Source organism: Gossypium hirsutum, chromosome A10 (genome assembly GCF_007990345.1).
Source record: "Gossypium hirsutum isolate 1008001.06 chromosome A10, Gossypium_hirsutum_v2.1, whole genome shotgun sequence".
Taxonomy (NCBI): Eukaryota; Viridiplantae; Streptophyta; class Magnoliopsida; order Malvales; family Malvaceae; genus Gossypium; species Gossypium hirsutum.
The window spans coordinates 39,986,628-40,009,280 of record NC_053433.1 but is presented as its reverse complement, the minus strand read 5'-3'; the positions used below and the strand labels follow the sequence as shown (position 1 = coordinate 40,009,280).

Sequence of the window (22,653 nt, the reverse complement as noted above, 5' to 3'; positions counted from 1 at the left end):
GAGAGGCACCAACTTCACCTGTAATTGAAAGAGGGTCTCACGATCGTGCAGCTAGGGACGATGCATTGTCCCAAGCTATGTTGCAAATTTTGGAAAGGGTCACTGGGCCAAATGCTGTTACTGTGGGCTGTGGGTCGGTGACGGAACGACTCATGTCTAATGGGACTGATATTTTTAGGGCTATTGCTGGAGTTGCCCCTAATGTGGCTGAATATTAGATTGAGACCACTGAGAGGATCATGGACGACCTCGACTGCAACACTAAGCAAAACCTAAAAGGTGCGGTGTCTTTGCTAGAAGATGAAGCCTATCAATGGTGGCTTACAGTTAAAGAGGGTACTCAGCCTGACCGGTTGACTTGGGAGTTGTTCAAAACTGCATTCCAAGGGAAATATGTGGGCGCTAGTTATGTGGACGCCCGGAGGAGAGAGTTTCTGAATCTGACCCAAGGGGATAAGTGTAACACCCCTTACCCATATCCAAGGCCGGAACAGAGTACGAGGCATTACCAGGCCTAACAATACACATAGACGAAAACCGGGCCATAAAATTTCATTTAATTCAAAACTTTTCGAACACATGCATAATAAACAAAGCTAACTATATCATCACATCAAAACATAGGACATGGTACGATTAATTAAACTTATAAAACATAATGGATAAGGACCACATCTCATGATTTTATACGATAACTCAATGCAGACTGATACGTATGGTCAAAATCATAATAAAAATACATATCACAAACCAACTTCCTATACATGCCACTCACTTGATATTACTAATATTTGAATTAATTTTCCCAAAAATGATAGTTTGATGGTGTGATTTTGCCTCCGATGATCTCCAACCCCGAGCCGACCTGCCAATACTAAAGAAATGGAGAGGATGGGTAAGCTTTACGCTTAGTAAGTTCATATGAAAATAATAAGCAATTACTACCATGCTTTTCAAGATAAAACACTATAATTGTACAATTACACATATTCAGGGCAGGCTGTTTTCTGGAGTCCCGATGTTAAAAAAAATCATATCTCAAGTTACAAAACTCGAAATCCAATTCCGTAAATTTTCTATGAAACTAAACTCATATATCTACTTACCATTTAGTACAGTTTATTAGTTAAAATATCCCCTGTTTCAGGGTATGACTACTCTGACCCCTGTCCACTACGAACCGAATTTCTCCATGTACAGAATTCCAAATACCATGCCGTTTGTTTCCCTTAAAATTAGATTCAATAAGGAATCCATGCATGTAAGGTATGACTTCAATAATTTTTTTACAATTTATGGTGAATTTCTAAAGTCAGAACAGGGGATCTCGAATTCATTCAGACCCTGTTTCACAAGAATTCAAATATCACACAATATAGAATTATTTTGCTTCCTCTGTTTCTTTCATGTGAAAATAGACTCATTAAGATTTATTTCCATAATTTTTTTTTAAATTTAATTGAACTTACACAATTTTTAGTGAATTTTAAAAGTCATGCACTGCTGCTGTCTAATACTGTTTTACTATTAAAGTTCACTTTTACACAATTTCACTTAATCCATTCCATTTTACCGAGGTTCGCTCAAATATTGAGCATATTACTCATAAATTCAAATAAACATATACTTGCACTTGTTCATCACATAATCACTTTCACATGTATTTTCATTTATTCGAATTCCCGTTGAACTCATCGGAATAATAAAAGATACACAATTGCCTGCACATTTTCACATTTCCACACTTGTAGCCGAAGCTATCTAGTACGCATAGTAGCCTGCACTTAGTACTACACATGCGACCAACAATCTGGTACATGTAGTAGCCTGCACTTAGTACTACACACGTGACCTCACCATCTAATACACGTAGTAGCCTGCACTTAGTACTACACACGTGATCACAGTTTTCGGGTACGCATAGTAGCCTGCATTTAGTACTACACATGCGACCTCACAATAGATCATTCGTATCATCGAAGGTTCAATCGGGAAATTCCTCACTTTTCAACATTTTACTAAATTGTCTGTAATCAATTTAAATTCATAATTTACATCAAATAAACATTTGATAGGCAGCCACATTTCGTATGATATCAAAATATAATAACATAAGAAGAATTGATAGATTATTTATGTACGAATTTACTCGAAGTGTCAATCTCACTATCCATAGTACCAATTGTCCATTCATAGTATAATAAGACACAACTCAAATATCAAATCAGCTTTTAAGATTTTACATAACATATATCACATATTTCATATATCACTTGTCATGTATCTTCATTTTCTTGCATTTCATGTAACATTCTTTCATGTCATATTTCCACATCATAAACACCATTCCATCAACTTTTCCAATATATTAAATCATAAAATATATGCAATAATGGTAAGAAATATAATTCAAATATAACATTGCATTATTATTATCATACGAACTTACCTCGATCCAGAAACAACAATTTACCATTTTAGTCCATAACCTTGTATTTTCCCGATTTAAGCCCGAATCTCGATTTCCTTCATCTATAATATCACATTTAGCGTAATAATTAGTCACACTATTCATACGGGTCCAAAAATCATATTTTTAAAAATTTTCATTTTGACCCCTAAACTTTTGCATATTTTCACTTTTGCCCCAAGGTTCAGAAATTAAACTTCATCCTATTTTCTTATGTTTTATGACATGCTGATCATTTTTCCCTTCTATGGAAACATCAAATTCTCACTCTAACATGTACTTATGACTATTAGGTATTTTTACCGATTAAGCCCTTTTGCTCGTTTTCACTTAAAATCGAGTAGCACAAGTTGTCTAACATAATTTAAAACCTCATATTCCATCATAAAACACCAAAATACACAAATTTCACCTATGTGTATTTTTCCAAATATGAACCCTAGGTTGAATTATGGCTAGCATAAGCTAAATCAAGTTACCGGGACTCCAAAAACGTAAAAATCATTAAAAATGAGGCTAGAACGGACTTACGATCGAGGTTGGAAGCTTGGAAACCCTAGCCATGGAGTCTCCCTTGGTATACACGTCCATGGTGAAGAAGATGAGCAAAATTGGCTTTTAATTTTGTATTTTAATTCATTTTACCCCTAAATGACCAAAATGCCCTTACTACTAAACTTTCCAAAAATTCCATTCACGTCCAATATTTGTCCATAAAATTTGAAATTGGTCAAATTTCTATTTAATACCCCTCCTAATTAATATTTCAAAGCAATTTCATACTAGAAACTTCTAGAATGCAAGTTTTGCAACTTATTCAATTTAGTCCCTAACTTCAAATTAAGTACTTTATGCATAGAATTTCTTCACGAAATTTTCACACAATCATGTAATCATATCATAGACCTCAAAATAATCATAAAATAATTATTTCTATCTCAAATTTGTGGTCACAAAACCACTATTCCGATTAGGCCCTAATTCAGGATATTACAATAAGTCAATAGTAGAATATGAGTCTGAGTTTCTGCGACTTAGCCGCTATGCGCGTGGGATGGTGGCAACAAATTTGAGCACTGTGTTCACTTTGAGGATAGCCTCAGCGATGATCTACGAGTTTTGATTGCTCCAAAGAGGGAGCGAGATTTTCTATATTGGTGGTAAAGGCAAAAGTCACTGAAGATGTGGAACGCGCTGAGCGCCAGAATCGTGAGACGGACAGGGGTAGGAGTAAGAAGGTTTGGGAGCCCTCAAGTTCAGCTAGGAGGCCTAAGAAAAAGGCTAAAGTTGATGGGCCAATCAGACCTGTTATTGTTTTTGGGCCACAGTCTTGTGCTATTTGTGGGAAACTCCATCAGGGCGCATGCTGGGTGCAGATGGAGGCATGTTTGAGGTACGGGTCTTTGGAGGATCGCATAAGGGTTTGTCGACGTAGGCCCGATCAGATGTAAGCTACTGGTATGGGTACTGTTCAGCCATCGAAGGGGATTCCGCAGCCATTGAGAGGTCGTGGTTAGGCCAGAGGTGGAAATGGTATGGGCTGTGGTCGTGGCGCACCGGGTAGAGGTGCTGGTCATGCTGAGGCGAGGTAGCCGGCACTGGTTTATGCTGCACGTTGCCGAGAGGACGGAGACACCCCAGATGTTATTACAGGTACATTCTTTATTCTTAATGTACCTTGTACTGCATTGATTGATGTTGGGCCTACGCATTCGTATGTAGCATGTACTGTATCTGAGACTTTGGGTGTGATGGTTGAAAACACTACGACTGAGGTTACTATATTGAGTCCATTAGGACAATCGGTGAGAGTGAATAAACTGTTTAAGGATGTACCTTTGGAGATTCAAGGAATGATCTTTTTAGCGGATTTGATGGAATTTCCTTTTGGAGAACTCGACATGATATTGGGCATGGACTGGCTGGTTAAGCATCAGGTGAATTTGGACTGTGCTACAAAGTGAGTGGTACTGAAAACTGAAAAAGGAGATGAGGTAGTTATGTTGGGGTACGACGGAATTACCTTTCAAATGTGATTTTTGCAATTAAAGCTGAGAAGTTGGTTCGTAAGGGTTGTGAAGCGTATCTAGCCTACATCAGTACTTCAAGTTCTGAGGTTCTGGTTGTTAAAAATATTAGAACAATTAAGGATTTTTCGAATGTCTTTCTTGATGAGCTACTTGGGTTACCTCCAAACCATGAAGTTGATTTTGGGATTGAGCTATTGTCGGGCACAACTCCGGTGCCCATTGCCCCTTTTAAAATGGCACCAAAGGAGCTTAAAGCACAAATCCAAGAGTTACTGGATCAAGGGTTCATTCGTCCTAGTGTGTCTCCGTGAGGAGCATCGGTGTTATTTGTGAAAAAGAAGGATGGAACCATGCGTACGTGCATCGACTACCGACAATTGAATAAATTGACTGTTAAGAATAAGTACCCTTTACCCAAGATTGATGATCTATTTGATCAGTTTCGTAGAGCTTCGATTTTCTCTAAGATAAATCTTCAATCTAGGTACCATCAACTGAGGGTTAAAAAGACTAATGTTTACAAGATAGCGTTTAGGACTCGATATGGTCACTATGAGTTCCTTGTAATGCCGTTTGGACTTACGAATGCACCAGCAGCTTTTATGGATTTGATGAACTGAGAGTTCCAACACTATCTGGATCGGTTCGTAGTGGTTTTTATAGATGACATTCTAGTGTATTCGAGGACTAAGGATGAACATGATGCACATCTCCGAGCTATTCTTTGAATTTTGAAGGAGAAACAATCGTATGCTAAATTTAGTAAGTGTGAGTTCTGGCTACGAGAGGTAACTTTTCTGGGTCATGTGATATCTGCTGAGGGGATTAGGGTTGATCCTCGAAAAATTGAAGCTATTCTAGATTGGAAGCAGCCTAAGTTGGTATCCGAGATTCGAAGTTTTCTGGGTCTAGCTAGGTATTATAGAAGGTTTGTTAAGGGATTTTCGTTAATTACTATACCTCTGACTAAGTTGTTACGTAAATGAGTACCGTTTAACTGGATAGATACGCAGCAAGAAAGTTTCGAGAGGTTTAAGAAGGTTCTGACCGAGGCCCCTATCTTGATTTAGCCTGAATCTAGGAAAGATTTTATTGTCTACAGCGATGCATCACACATTGGTTTGGGTTGTGTGTTAATGCAAAAAGGTAAGGTGGTGGCTTATACGTCTCGTCAGCTTAAGACGCATGAGGCGAACTATCTGACGCATGACTTGGAGTTGGCTACGATGGTATTCACATTGAAGATTTGGAGGCATTATTTGTTTGGTGAGAAGTGTATCATTTACACGGATCACAAGAGCCTTAAGTATCTCCTCACTCAGAAGGAGCTGAACCTTCAGCAGCGTAGATGGATTGAGTTGCTTAAAGGTTATGACTATTCGATTGAATATCATCTGGGTGAGGCTAATGTAGTAGCAGATGCACTGAGCCGTAGGGCTTTACTGATTTGAGGGTGATGCTTGCTCGTCTCAGTTTATTTGATGATGGTAGTCAACTAACCAAATTTCAGGTTAAACCGAGGTAGATTGAACAAATTAGAGAAAACAGTTAGAGGATGAGTCACTAGGTTCTCAAATTCGACAGGTAAAGAGTGGAGAAGCTTCAAATTTTGGACTGAATAGCAAAGGGGTACTTTCTTTTGTGGGAGAGTCTGTGTACCGAAGGATACTAATCTGAGGCAGTCTATTTTGAAAGAAGCGCACAGTAGTCCTTACGCTATGCATCCTGTTGGGAAAAAGATGTACCGAGACCTTCGGGAGTTGTATTGGTGTCCAGGTCTTAAACGTGAAGTTATTGATTATGTGAGTAAATGCCTGACATGCCAGCAGGCTAAAGCGGAGCATCAGTTGCCTTCAGGGTTGCTTCAGCCAGTTAAGATTTCACTGTGGAAGTGGGAGAGAGTAACTATGAACTTTGTTAGTGGGCTGCCTTTAACGCACACTAAGAAGGATTTAGTATGGGTCATTTTACATCGATTGACTAAATCTTCCTATTCATACCTATTCGTACTGATTACTAGCTGCAGAAATTGGCTAAGCTGTATGTATATGGGATAGTGCGACTGTATGGGGTACTAGTTTCTATAATATCTGATAGAGATCCTCGCTTTACATCTCGGTTCTGGAAGAAGCTACACGAGGCATTGGGAAAAAGGTTGGGCTTCAGTACTACGTTCCATCTTTAGATAGACGGTCAGTCTGAGAGGGTGATTCAGATACTGGAGGACATGTTAAGGAGTTGTGTGATTGACTTCCGGGGTAGTTGAGAGGATTGCTTGTCGTTGGCAAAGTTTGTGTACAATAATAGCTACCATTCCAGCATACAGATGGCACCTTATGAGGCATTATATGGTCATAGGTGTTGTCCTCCTTCGTGTTGGACTAAGTTGGGTAAGCGGTAAGTTATGGGTCCTGAATTGATTTCTGATACGGAGGATAAAGTTAGGTTGATTCGAGATCAACTAAAAGTGGCGTCTGACAGACAGAAGTCATATGTGGATCTGAAGCGTAAGGAAGTTGAATATTCTGTGGGGGACTTAGTTTCTCTCAAGATCTCACCATGGAAGAAGGTACTGAGGTTTGGTCGGAAGGGCAAGCTAAGCCCTAGGTTCATTGGGCCTTACCGTATATTGAAGCATGTGGGACCGGTTGCCTACCAACTTGAGTTACCTCTTGAGTTGGACCAGATTCATGATGTGTTTCACATCTCAATGTTGAGGTGATATCGTTCTAATCCTATGCACATCATTTCGACTGAAGAGATTTAGGTTAGGCTAGATCTGACCTTTGAGGAAGAGCCGGTTCAGGTTTTAGACTGTGATGTGAAGGTTCTAAGGAGGAAGTTTGTTTCACTGGTTAAGGTGCTTTGGCAAAATAACATTTCTAAGGAAGCCACGTGGGAACCCGACAAGGCGGTGCGACAACAATACCCTCATCTGTTTTGACCAGGTAAATATCGAGGCTGAAATTTTCTTTTAGGGGGTAGAGTTGTAACACCCCAAATCTTTATTGATTTAATTATGTGTTATGTTGCATGTTGACTAGCTTGCTTTGATGGTTAAAGGGGGTCCTCAGAGGTGTGGGAAGTCCTGGGTTCAAACCTGGTCTTTGACAAAATTTTTGGGTTTTTACTGAATTAAACCTTCATTGCTAGATGATGGGTTGTTAACTAATTGTGGGGAGGATATGTCATAGAAAGCTTGTTGGTCCAAAGGATAGTGGCGTGTTATTGATGGCAAGGGACTCGAGTTCGAGTCTCTTTGCGCGCAAGGGGTGTCTTTTTGCTGCTGTGCTATCTAGGAGGTTGTCTATTAGTAAGATTCTGATACTCTTGGGCAGTTGAGAGTATTGAGGGGAGAGGAGTATGTAGCCAAATTTTAGAAGTGTTGCAGGGGAAAAGTTAGGAGTTTTGAAGGGATTTGAATAGTGTTTAGTTGTAGATATTTGAGGAGTCAAGTGAGGAATGTGTTTGTGATGATTTTGGACTCTCACTTTTGGCATTTTTGGCTTTTGAGCAAAAGTTGGAGGTTTGGTCATTGTTTTTTTCAACTTTTTGTTTTGGTCATTCGTTTTGGTCAATTTTGGTCTCTTATAGATTAGTCTCTTGTAGCGTTTTGGCCACCGATTTCCTTTGCTTCTCTTCTCTCTAGTATCAATTCTTTAGCCGAATATCCTCTTTCCTTCCTCTTCCTCACTCCAACGTTACCCCTATTGAGCGAATACATTTTCTTCCTTCACCTTTCCTCTCTTCTTATCCCTTGACCAAATATTGCATCTTCCTCTTTTGACTCTCGAGTTTTTCAAAGTTTATTCCTGTCCATTTGGTTATTGAGACCGAATGCTCCATCCCTTTGGTTGCAGTTTGGTGTTGTTCTTCAACAAGTCAGTAAGTACTTTTGCACTGCTAAAAGCTGAGTACTTTTTGTTTCCCTTCTTGCCAATTCTTACCCTCATTTTCCTAGGCGTGGTGTTTCTTTCGGGTTCTAGAGGTGCTTGGAGAGTGAAGGAGTTGTTAGTGTTTATTGAGCAGTCGAACCTTTTTCTCTTTACTCAATCAAGGTAATTTTGTTTACGATAATGGGATTCTATTGGTGAGTGACTTGTTTAAGAAGGTGTTAGCCGATTGTTTTTCCTCTTATCTTTGCGTTGTGTTTTCAATAGGCTGTATTTTAGTCTCATGTCATGTGTTTTTGGTCATCGTTAATGTGTTGTTGTCAATGTAGCTATTTGGTTTGGAGAGTAAACCAGCCTTTGTTAATGGTTCTGGCAGGGCTAATCCCTTTTGGTTCAAGGCAAGCATTGGGTGTTATGTTAATTTGGGAATAAGAAGGGTGATTAACCCTAGTATTAATCGACTAACAGATTATCATGACTGAATGTAGGTTTAGGGAAAACTCTTGGGCTAGGCACGTTTCGCAAGAGGTTTGTAATCACACTTCTTCAATCATGAAACGAAAAAAGCCAGAAAAACTGATATTATCAATGCCACACGTGCGTGCGCTCGCTCATGTGGTCATCTAAACGCATAAGCGAGAGCATGTGATTGTAGAGACCACCACGAGCGATTTCATGGGCTTAAGTCATGTTAGGCCACGTTGGGCTGAAATGGGCCGTGTAGGCCCCACGAGCTTATAGGCCCCAAAGGGTAAACCACACGGATGTGTGGAGTTTTGTGGGCCAGGCTGTGTAAATCACACGACTAAGGCCATTATTGGGCTTAATGGGCCACACGGGCGTGTGGGCCCACATGGGCCGTATTATGGGCTTTGGGCCCATTTCCACTGTTTGACTGCTAAGGTCACATGGGTCGCCTAAGATGACTGTGGGCCTACTGATGGGTCGGGCAGTACACTTAGACCCCGTACTGATGAAATGATTGTTATACCCCTATGCTATATTTGACTATATTCGAGCATGACATTTTGCATACACGTATATATTATTACATGACATGTTGCATGGGGGTGGGATTGATAATTTTAGAGGAAGTGTACTGTACTGGCAGCTCTGCTGCAAATACTATTTAGTACCATAACCGATGCTATAATTTGGAGTGTAAGGATGGGTGGGTCGATTTTATCCCCGCATGGAGCGTAGGGCTAGACGGAGTGGAGTGTAGAGGATGGATGGGTAGGATATTTGTTTGTATCTCTGATACTGTACTGAATTGGGCTAAGGCCCACACTGATACTGGTATTGTAATAGGCTAGGGCCCACACTAATATTGCGACTTATATGGGCTAAGGCCCAGATCATTTTGCGCTGCATGATTTACTATTTGATACATAGGTATTACACACTGAGTTTTCATAACTCACCCTTTTGCTTATCTGCGTAGGAAATCCTTAGGTGGGTCAGTGCTGCGAGGGACTCGAAGATGGCCACACCACTGTTTACGTTTCCGTATTTAACTTTTAAGTAAAAGAAGTTTATTTGGGTAAATTTTATGTAATATGGTAGCTTTAAGTCTTCATTTTTATTTGGGGATTTATTAATGTTGGTTTATTTCTATTAGCATTAAGGCTCGATTTTCAAAAGATAAATGTTTTCAACCACCATGCTACGCAATTTGTTTTAGAAGCTTCCGCGTCAAACACTATTTTTAAAGTGTAATAACAATTTAATATGACACATGTTTTGCTTAACCAACCTACGAAACAATAAACAAGGTAGGATAACTGCTCTTTAAGATTGGAATGGAGTTTTCATACAAAACAGACTTTACAATGAAACTATGCTTTTCAAAACACACTCCAATGTGACATCGAAGATTCGGCCATAACGTCTAGGCCAGGTGTAACAACACAAACCCAGCCTAGAAGTTATGGCCGAATCTGGCGTGTTGCATCAAAGTGTCGTTCAAGAATCGAGTCGCCGTTAAAAGTTTATTTCTAAAATTAAAACTTTTTGTACGAGGTTAGCAAATCATCTCATCACTAATAACCAGAAAGGCTAAAAGCCTTGTACAGAACGGCTACAGGCCGTACACTACCTCCATCCATAATAACCCAACCCCATGCAATATGTCATGTCATAAATATTACGTGCATGAAAAGTCATACTCAGTACAATCATATATGTAAATTATAGGCACATCAGTCATATGGAACATAAGATCATAATTGTCATTCTACCATAGAGGGGTATTACGGTCATTTTACACTACAAAGGTATTTTGGTGATTTTACAAACTGGGGTATTAACGACCCAACAGGAGGTCCACCTCGCCTCGAACGACTTAAGTAACCTAAACAGTCATAACAATGCATATGGGCCTAAGGCCCATTAGTTGGCCCAAGTGGGCCCATACACTCGTGTGGCCCAGTTAGCCCAAATTTAGATACAGCTATGTGACCTAAATAGCCCAGTCCAATAATAATCACAAATTGTAGATTTAATCGTGTGGGACCCACGAGCTTATTGGGCCCACACGACCCATCTAGGCCTAACGTGGCTTAAAACTACCTAAGTCATGTGCGCGACATGACAAGTCTATCTACGTCCCACTTAACGGTGAAGTTTACCCACGCGGGCCTACGGGCCCATTGGGCCCATACAGTCCACCACGGCCCAAGCCCATGAGATTGCTCATGGTGGCCTTCCTTGACGTACGCCCATATTTCGTGGGCTCGGTTTACCCCACGAGCGATCGCAAGCTCGTAAGGCCTCAAATGTTGAAGTTTCGGCTTTTCGACTTTTGCTGACTTCCAACAAAGAAGGGCATGAATACACATCTGTTTATGAGAACGCGTCGAAGTCCACGATCACCAACCTTGGTTAAGCCGATATGAAATAATCCCTCCTAAAACCAGTGATAAAAAATGTTAGCTTCCCGATGTAGGATAACTTTCAACAATTAGGAAAATTCCTTATTTTTTTATGACCACTTCAACCATAGAGTTCAGTCCAACTCCATCTCCTACACAGCTCAAACAACAAAATAAATACTCTATTACGCATCCCAAGACTTGAACCTTAGACCTCACAGTTACACAACACGCCACCTTGCCACTCCACCACAGGCTCTTTCTGTCACCATTTTAGCCTCAATTAATTATAAGGTCTATAGGCCAAAGTCTAGGTTCCTTTAAAAGAAAAACCAAAATAAATTGCAAGAGCCAAGAGTTGCTCCCAAGCTCCCTTGCAACCTTAATGACGCCACCACCACTAGACCATATGATTCATTGTGTCATTTTTCTACCACAATAATTTAAAAGGCCTTCACCCAAGCACCCAGGGTTTTATTCACTTAAAACCAAAATTTTTGCTAAAGCCCAGGTTTGAACCCAAGACTTTACCAACTCCTCTCAGGACCTTTAACCATTAAAGCAGACATTTAATTGTGTCATTTCCTTGCACAGTTAAATACTTAGATACAACCTCCTTACGGACCTATACTCAAGGCCCAATACTTCGATGCCCAAATTTGAGGTGTTATAATTCTACCCCCTTAAAAAAATTTCATCCTCGAAATTTCCAACTATCAGAATAGTCACACATCCTAGACTACCACGCTACGCTCTCGCTGCGCACTCTGATCGTAATAATACAATCACACATAAAACCATCTATCCATCAGAACGGATATATATCATATGCATACCATTTCTAGAACACACACAGAATAAATACAAACTCTAACTTTAAGTGTAACAATATAGTCTAATATCTAAGAAATCACAGTTTTTTTATCTACTATTTTTCAATGAAAACAAATAACAGTTTTAGAAACTTATGGATTCGACGCCGGAGACTCGATATGCCACACTGTTCAGAAAAATACCTCAAAACACTTTACATATTTGAAAACAACCTCATGAAATACAAAATTTTGAAAACCCATTCCACAGCTGAGTACTTGACTCTAATACCACTAAATGTAACACCCCAAACCTAGCCTAGACGTTATGGTCGAATCTAGCGTGTTCATCAAAACGTCGTTCAAGAATTGAGTCGCCGTTAAAAGTTTATTTCTAAAATTAAAACCTTTTGTACGAGGTTGGCAAATCATCTCGTCACAAATGTTTACCAAAATATTTGTCTTTGGAATATTAATTCAACTTAAATCACGAAAGCATTTGAAAATCGTGAATATTTTGAAAACTCGAGTTTTCCTAGACTAGCAGTTTAATATAAGAAATCAAAAGCCCACTTAAAACATAAACCTACTATGGCCTTATTACATAATCCAAAAATTATGAAATTTAAAATAAATAAAATCAAGTTGCAGATCCACTGCAATAGTGTGGCCACCACCGAGTCCCTCGCGGCTCCAAATCGTCCAAGTTTAGGTATTACCTGGACAGTTAGGCAGAAAGGGTGTGTTTGCGAAAACTTAGTATGTAATCCCTACAAAAACAAACAGTCAGATATATGGTATCAGGAAACAGACTCGGCCTGAGCCCATCACAGAAATAGTATCAGGTAGGCGTTAGCCCAATAACAGAATCAAGTGGGCCTAAGACTAATACAGAATCAGTATCAGATACAGATATGCAGACAGATTCCCAGCCCAGTCCAACCAACACACCACCCGTACCAACTAACACACTATGTGGGGATAAAATTGACCCACCTAGCCAAGACATCAAGCTTAGCATCGGTTGTAGCACTAAGTCAATAGAATAGCTAAAGGCCATAAATATCGTAGCAATGCTGCCAGTTAACAGAACGGCTGTAAGCCATAAGTATCACAGAATGGCTAAAAGCCATGTACAGAATGGCTACAGGCCGTACACTTCCTCCGTCCATAATAACCCAACCCCATGCAATATGTCATGTCATAAATTTTACATGCATGTAAAGTCATACTCAGTACAATCATATATGTAAATCATAGGCACATTAGTAATACGAAACATAAGGGCATAATCGTCATTCTACCATACAGGGATATTACGGTCATTTTACACTACAAGGGTATTTCAGTGATTTTACAAATCGGGGTCTTAACGACCCAACAGAAGGTCCACCGTCACCTCAAACAACTTAAGTAACCTAAACAGTCATAACGATGCAAATGGGCCTAAGGCCTATTACTCAGCCCAAGTGGGCCCACACCCTCGTGTGGCCCATTGAGCTCAAATTTAGATACGGCTATGTGACCTACATAGCCCAGTCTAATAATTATCACAAATTGCAAATTTAATCCGTGTGTCGCCCACGAGCCATTGGGCCCACACGGCCCAACTAGGCCCAACGTGGCCCAGAACTCCTGAGTCATAAGCGCGACATAACAAGTCTATCTACGGCCCACTTAACAGTGAAGTTTACCCACAGGGGTTACGGCCCAGGCCTATGAGATCGCTCATGGTGGCCACAAATGCTAAAGTTTTGGCTTTTCGACTTTTACTGACTTCCAACAAAGAAGGGCGTGAATACACACCTGTTTATGAGAACACGTCGAAGTCCACGATCACCAACCTTGGTTAAGCTGGTATGAAATAATCCCTCCTAAAACCAGTGATCACCAATGTTAGCTTCCCGATGTAGGATTACTTTCAACGATTAGGAAAATTCCTTATTTTTTTATGACCACTTCAACCACAAAGTTGCAGTCCAACTCCACCTCCTACACAGCTCAAATAGCAAAATAAATACTCCATTGCGCATCCCAAGACTTGAACCTTAAACCTCACAGTTACACAACACGCCACCTTGCCACTCCACTATAGGCTCTTTCTGTCACAATTTTAGCCTCAATTAATTATAAAGACTATAGGCCAAAGTCTAGGTTCCTTTAAAAGAAAAACCAAAATAAATTGCAAGAGCCAAGACTTTTTCCCAAGCTCCCTTGCAACCTTAATGACGCCACCACCACTAGACCACATGATTCCTTGTGTCATTTTTCTACCACTATAATTTAAAAGGCCTTCATCCAAGTACCCAGGATTTTATTCACTTAAAACCAATTTTTTTGCTAAAACCCAGGTTTGGACCCAAGACTTTTCCAACTCCTCTCAGGACCTTTAACCACTAAAATAGACATTTAATTTGTGTCATTTCCTTACACAATTAAATACTTATATACAACCTCTTTACGGACCCATACTCAAGGCCTAATACTTCTAGGCTCAAATTCGGGGCGTTACACCAGGTCTGGGGTGTTACAAGCATACCTTGTTGATTCTTGATTATTCATTGAGTTCACAATGAACTCACCCACTCCTTTTTTACTTCACAGGTAAGTAGGTCGGGGATAATAGTGGCCAGGTAAATGACTTGGCGAGGCTCACTCTTGACTAGATATTGGCGAACCTGGGAAGATAGGCGATAGGGTTTATTTTATGAGGGCTTTAGTCTTATTACATTTTGATTTTGTTATCCAAATAGTTCCTTTAACGTTTTAGTTATTCTATTTTGGAAATTATGATTTAGAATATTTTATTATCTTCTCATATGAATAAAATCGATGTTTTCCATGAATGAGTGTTAAGTTGATTTACTATTAGAATTTAGTGAGATAGATTTATTACTAAGTATCATTTTTTGTGATCCTTGTATGTTTGTGATTCCAAAAATTACATGAGTACCCCTTATCTAGTAAAATCCATGCATGTATATAAACCCTATTAGAGTATGAAACCTTGCGAAGCTTGTAAGTATGTGAACTATTGTAATGTAAGCTTGAGTTTAAATGAATGAATGATTTAATCTACATTGTGAGCTTGTATAAGTGAATGTAGTCTAAGTTGCATTTTGCGAACCTATGTTGTTGTGCGAACTCTTACTTTGTGTGTGCGAACCCATGTTGAATCGTGCTAAGTGAAATTATGTTATTCAAAGTATGCGTTCTCTTAAGTCTTTCTATTGTTTGACATGTGAACCTTTCATTTGATGTTTTGTAAGCTCACATGTTTGCATTTTTTGTATGCAAATAATTTAGCTGTAATGTTTTTATTTATCGCAGTATTGTCGCAAGCAAGTGGTGTGTTGGAGGTTAGGTTGGAAGTTAATGGAGAGTCACTTTGGTGGCTAATGTAGCTCACCAAATTTGGGTCAAACCTACTCGGCCGGGTTTGGGGTGTCATCATGGTCTTCTTCAAGGTCTTCATCATCATCATCTTGAGGGATATGATGGACATCTTTAACCCAATTTTCGATAGAAGGATCTATTTTGAAACCAGCTCTATGAATGGTAGGAAGCTAATAGGTTGATATTTAATAGCCAAAAGAGGACTAACATTGGTTGGCATGTTTAGACATTTAAAAATGTATGACAAGAACGTGCCTAAATGTATAGAGAGATTACTCTTGAGCTTTTGGCCAATACGTTTGGTAATGTCATTAAATAATATTAAAGCATGATCCAAACGCTAATTGCTATGAAAGTAATCAATCCACCAATAGTTGGTAGATCGAAGAACAATATGCTTTGAAATAGGATACAATATCCATGTGATTATAAAGTGTAAAACACGATCATGAACATTGAGCTCGGATGCAAATGAGCGTCGAACGTTCAAGGCCGAATTATAATGGTTTTTCTCATTTGACTCATTGTCGAGAGGAAGTTTCAAAAATTCACCAAAATTTTCTGAAGTGAGACAAATAAGAGTAATCATGAGAATAGAATTAATGGCAAACACATTTTCATCGGGTTCATCATGTTCAAGTTTGGCATTTGAATAAAATGCTCAAACAAAATTAGCATGAGTTGGTGAACGGATTTTAAAGAGGTCGATCTAATGCCATTCGGTTAAATTTTCAAGAAATTGAAAATTGATTTTGGCTAAAAAATTGTTATCAAGGGTGCGAAAAACATTAACTTTTTATTTTAAAAAATACTAATTAAGTCCGTAAGAATTATTGTTATCTCTAACACAATCATCGAAAGATTTTGGCTGACCACTAGAAGAAGATGTAGGACTAGATGAGGATGTTTCCTAACAAATATTTTAGCTAACTAGACTAGAGAAACTGTAACATCACAAACCCGACCTAGTCGTTATCGCCGAATCCGAAAAGTTATATTGGCCACCAAAATAACCTAGAAAAACTTCCGTAATTTTTCAAACATACGTTTTAAACCATTTGCATAATTCATTCAAAATAAGTGAAATTGAATGTTCAACTTTATTTTCAATCACATTTCCAAAGCATTTGTCCACGAAAATGTAGTAAATAAACTCCCGTAACATTGAGCATATTTTAAAAATGATTGGCTTATGAATTCAAAACAAGTGATATTAAATGTTTATCTTAGTTTTGTAAAAATCCTGCAATTTTTAGGAATCAAATAAATAATATTTCAATTGCAAAAATTCAATAATTTATTGAAAACTATTTTAGATTTTCAATCATACTTCTAAATCATTTGTCTTTTTATTCAAACCTAAATAACTTGGTTATTCATCATTATTTTGAAATCAAATTTGTAAACATTAATAATTTTGAAAACTAGGCCTAATTTTATTAAAGACTCATTTTTCAGAAATGCATCGGAAAAATATGTTATTGACATATTCTATTTAAAATTCAAGTTTCATGCAAAATCTTATAAAATACCAAATTATGTAGTTTTTAAAATTTTATCTCTTGTAATCAAGTCATGCAAATCAAAATAAAATCCCCGAAGTAATGTCTCATGCCACAGTTCATAAGCAAATTTATTACAGTCCAAAATAAGTATTAAAAATAATTTAAAATACTTAATTATGAAAACTTTCGATAAACTCCTCCGATAGTTGTATCCAAGTCCTATCCTTTGGTTTATCTGAAATAATGGGGTGAGCTATAAAGCTTAGTGTGAGTCTTAAACCATATAACAAACTATAATTTGTAACATACATTTCCAGATACAGCAAAACTATATATAAGCAATCCAAAATCTCAGATTTTAATATGCATTATGATGTTGATGCGAAGTTTTTTTAGAAATTAGTGCAAAATTTTTCAAAAAACGTTCTTACCCAACTCTGCTGTACACCATAAAAGAGTTCCCCATAAATTGTTCATCAATAACACACCACAATGTGGACAAACCACCAGAATTACAGATATACTGCCAGATAATGTGGTTAAACCACCAGAATTTACAGATTATTAAACTACTAGAATCTTCCTCCGTACAATCTTATCCCAAACCCATGCACGTGATTTGGCATTCAAAATAGAATTTTTCAATAGGCATGCTTAACATATGAATTTGATTTCTTTGCGTATTAACATAGTGACCATGCTTTACATGCGAGTAAAATCTCATTATCAGATCACCAAAGAAACTTCCCGATTTTCTTCTTTTTTCCTCTTTTCATAATTGATTTCTTTAACCTCTCAATTTTGATATTTGCTCATAAAAATTTTATCCCACATTCTTTATTTTTTTATTCTTTCTAAATTTTATTTTTATAATATGATTTTCTCCATTTAGTGATGAATCCTACTTTCTAGTAGATATTTCATGTGAAGAGTTGAGTCCTTTCCCTCTATTACTACGTAAGTATAGTTGATCCTCTGTTCTTGTTACACTTTCGTATATTATAACATACATACTAGATTAAGTCAATGCTAACCATTTCTATTTATAGGTTTCATTGAAGTGCAAATAAAAAATCCAGGATTAGTACCCCCAGTTGTAGAAGTGTGCGAACAAGTCGAAAGATTATGTATGTATCTCACTGAATCAAATAATAGAATGATTATTTATTTATTAACCTATTCTAACATGTGTGAATGGTTTTAACCTTAGAGTCTTGAGAACCAAACTCTCTCGTTAGAAGTTGGAATCGGGATCATTGCGAACGGAATTGCAAAGCTGTAGGGATTTATTTTTGTTAACAATGGTTGATATCATATTTAATAGGATAAAGATATTATTTCAACTAATGAATTACTATTTAAATAATTATCTAAATAGTGATATTGGGCGAACACTTTAAGTGTTCGTATGGATTGGTAAAAAACTATTAAAGGAAGATTTCAAGTAAGTGTTTACAAAACTTCATATCTGTGATAAAATATGCATTTGTGTGATTTTTCTATTAAAAATATTGATGTGTGATTCCCTTACATTCATGGCATGTGATATATTGTGATTTATATAATACATTTATTGTAATGATTATTAAGATTCTAATTATGATTCACAGGTCAAGTATGCTACCATTCTGCCTGTGATTTGCATGTTAAGTGTAACAACCTGATTTAGACCCTAGTCAAATTGGTGGTTTTGGAACCAATAATCCGAGTCAAAAAAATATTTTAAAATTATTTTATGTGTTTATTATGTGTGAATTTATATCTGTGAAATTTTCGTGATTTAATTTTATCGTTTAAGTGTCTGATTAAATAAAAGGACTTAATCGCATAAATTGAAAACTTGATAGTTTAAAGTATAAGGGCCAAATTGCTAGTGGTTTTTTAAATTGAAGTATTTAAGTTGTAAATAGACCATTTGAGTAGGTAATGGCTAGTTGTACCCTTGTTATATGTGTTTTAGTTATTTAATTGTAAAGGGTGAATTAGTAAATCAAATGTTAAGTTAATGTAATAATGAAACATAAAAAAATACAATATGGTTTCATATTATTATGTTCTTGCCTAATTAACAAATAAGAAAGAAAAAGAAAAGAAGCTAGGGTTCGACCATTTCTCAACTTGATTCAAGGTAAGTTCTAGCTCGGTTTTTGATAATTTTTATGTTTTTGAAATCGTTGCTAAGTTATCTTCAAGACCCATGCTTGAATTTTTTAATTTGATGAATATTTTGAGTTATGCCATTGATGAGAGCTTGAGATTTTTGTTGTTTAATGATGAAAAATGAAAGATATATTTTGGGTTAACATGTTTTGTAATGGAATTTTTAATGATTTTGAGTAATTAGGACTAAATTGCAAAAATAATAGTTTGAGGGACTAAAATGTGAAATAAATGAAAGATATGGACTTGTATGAATATGGGTAAAATTCGGCCTGACATGGGTATAGTGAACTTTTGTATATTTTGTGTTTTTTGTAATAGGGACTAAATTGTAAAAAGTGTAAATGTTAGGGGTAAAATGGTAATTTGCCCATTTATGTGTTTTTGGATTAAATTGAATGAAAATATGTTTGAATGAGCTTAATTTGAATATGTTTAGATCAAGAACCAAAGAAATCAGATTTAGATCGGGGGAAAACAAAAGTTGTCGACTAGCTATCCCGTTTCGTTTATATCGTCTGAGGTAAGTTTATAAGCAAATAGACGTACTTAATTTTAATTAAATGTAAATTATATATGCTGAAATGAAATGTGAGAACATATACTTGCAAATTTCGAATGTGTATAAGCTTGGTAACCATGTTCACTGTTCATTTTGACCGAGTTACGACGTCCGAAAGCCCTGTATGAACCTTAGGAATAGTTAGGAAACATATGTCATGACATAGGATTCTGATTTGTGATGTGCGAGTAAGACCATGGTATCGATGTGTGATTCCGATATATGTGTGCGAGTAAGACCCTGTCTGGGACAGTGGTATCGATATGTGATTACATGTAAGACCAGGTCTGGGGCGTTGGCATTGTACGATACATGTGTGATTATCTGAGTGTCCTATCCAATTCTGAATGATTCATTGAGCATCGATAAGTTGTGATCGAAAGTGTAAAATGAGTTGGAATGACCAGGAATGAATTAGCTTGTTACCTACCTAAAATAAGGAAAGTAAGTAACTTGATTATTTGTTACAAATCATGTGTAATGCAAATGAAGAATATATGTGATTATAGTATGTGTATTTGGTCTTATAAATGAATTATATGAATATTATAGAATTGGTTTTTGAATTTGTGTATACAAGACCATGTATATTCGGCCATATAGATAGTAAATGTACACGATGTTATATTAAGATTTTTGAGCTTGTGAATATAAGTGTATATACATTTGGTTATATATATATTGACATTTTGGCTTTGAAGGTTTTATGATAATTAATTATCTTGATCATATGAGTATTCAGCCAATGTAGTGTTTGAATATGAAAATGTATTATTTATGAACCTTGGTAGTTTGAGACTAAATGTGATAAAGATGATATATTACAGTTTAGTTGAAATGAGCTGATAATATCATTTGGTTGTTTATATGCTTATGACTTACTAAGCTAAGATAGCTTCCTATGTGTATATTTGCTTCTGTTTTATAGATTTTGGATTCAAGTTACGAGCTTGAGGATCGTCAGCAAAGTCTATCACACTATCCACTATTTTTGGTACCTTTACAAGTGAACTATCACACGTATGGCATGTATAGGCTGGATTATCTTTTGAAATGTTGGATTTTAGTTCTGTATAATTTGAGCCATGCAAAAATGGCTTAATTTCCATGTTTGATTTCGATTATGTTTGCTTATGGTTTGAGTTTATTTTGGCTATGGTATTTTATGCTATGGATGAATAATATTTGTGATATATGCTTTGTTGTGCATTGAAGTTGATTGGTGATTCTGATGTGGTATGAATGAATTGGTCATAATATATACATAAGCATGTTTGTTCAATTTGGATGCAGTTTATAGTAAGAAAAGTTATATATGTAAATTTTAGTTATTATGTTAGGTTAAGGTGTTATAAAAGATTTGGTAATAAATGATATATTTTAATGACTGAACATGATTGGAGATATTTTGTATGGTTTTCCGTATGGTTCGTGAACTTTGTGTCTTGGATATACATATTTATCTATAATCGGTGAATGATTTACCTTTGAAAAGTACATTTTATATCATGATTTGGTACTAAGAAATATTCGGCTATATTCTAATGTGACTAGGATTTATTTTGGTATATGAATTATATGATATGCTTTGTATTTGAGAATGGTATACTAATTTCGGTTAGTACTGAAATGAAATGATTATGAAATTCATATAATTGTGAATAGGTATTAGCTGATTTAATTCGGTTATAAAAACATTTAAGTGTATGCATATGTCATGATTATTAATGTAGTGAATTGGCTAAGTGGAGACAAGTTGGGTATGTTAATTCGACTTATTCATGCATAACCTATGTGGTTCGGCAAATGTGATAAAAATAGGTCATTATATATTTGCTTATATGCTCATGTTATAATTGTGGAATAAAATAATTGTGGTTAAGTACTGTATGTTATGATGTTAGGTAGTATTTGATAAATGAAATGAACATTGAGATATATGTTATTTATATGAAGCATAATGACGTGTGACTTTATTAATTTAAGTTGGTGAATATAAATTGCAAGTTGACAGATTCATTTATATATAAACCATTCGCATACTTTGAATGTTAAGTTTGCATATTTCATTTGGATATGAAATGAATTGTATTGGGTTATAAGTTAAGCATTAGATTTCTATGTTTATTTGTTTGAATTGAATTAATAGATTCAAATAATTAGTTACATAGTGTATCGAAATGAGTAGGTTGGTTTTTTTTAAAAATATATAAATATATATATCTGTTCTGAATTGTGTTAGAATCAGTAATGCCTCGTAACTCCATTCCGGCGGCGGATGCGGGTTAAAAGTGTTACAACCCAATTTTGGGCTTAGTCAGAATAGTGGTTTTCAGACCAGCAATCCGAAGTTAGAGAAAGTATTTTATTATTATTTTATAGTTATAGCATGTTTATATTAGTGCATGAAAAATTTGGTGGAGTAATTTTGGCGTTTGTGAGCTTAATTGCGAAAAAGGACTAAATCACATAAAGTGTAAAAGTCTTAATTTGATAGCTAAGGGTGTTAAGTTTTCATGTATCTTAAATTGGGGGGTTTTTAAAAGGCAAATGGACCCTTAAATTATAACTTGGTCGGCCATGAGACAAAGAAATTAAATGGTCAACATTTTAGGTATTTGATGACATAATATGTGATAAAACAATTACCCTAAATCCTAGCCTTCATCTTTTTCATCCATCCTTTCTTCTTAACCGAAAATATCAGCCATTAGAGGAGTTTTTGAAGCTTGAAAATTTCAGCCACTTAATCTTTCTACAAGGAAGTGATCTTGATGGTTTTTCTTGATGATTTTTGTACTTTTAGAACCCTTGTAACATAAATGAGGGGACTATTTTGCAAAATGGTTAAAAGTCTAGGGTTTTACCATGAGTGTGTTCATGTTGTTTTCTTAAATTTTTATGGAAGAAAATGAGTTATGGTGGTGTAATAAACAACTTTTGTCAAGTAGT

At 36.5% G+C, this 22,653-nt stretch overlaps 1 protein-coding gene across 1 annotated transcript; it reads left to right on the top strand.

The window, feature by feature from the left end:
• Window positions 1-239: 239 nt before the first annotated feature.
• Window positions 240-4,811, top strand: LOC107895661 (uncharacterized). Its single transcript, XM_016820908.1, has 4 exons — window positions 240-336; window positions 3,605-3,891; window positions 4,063-4,430; window positions 4,610-4,811. The coding sequence occupies exons 1-4, from the start codon at window positions 240-242 to the stop codon at window positions 4,809-4,811; spliced, it is 954 nt and encodes a 317-aa protein (XP_016676397.1).
• The last annotated feature ends 17,842 nt before the right edge of the window (window positions 4,812-22,653 follow it).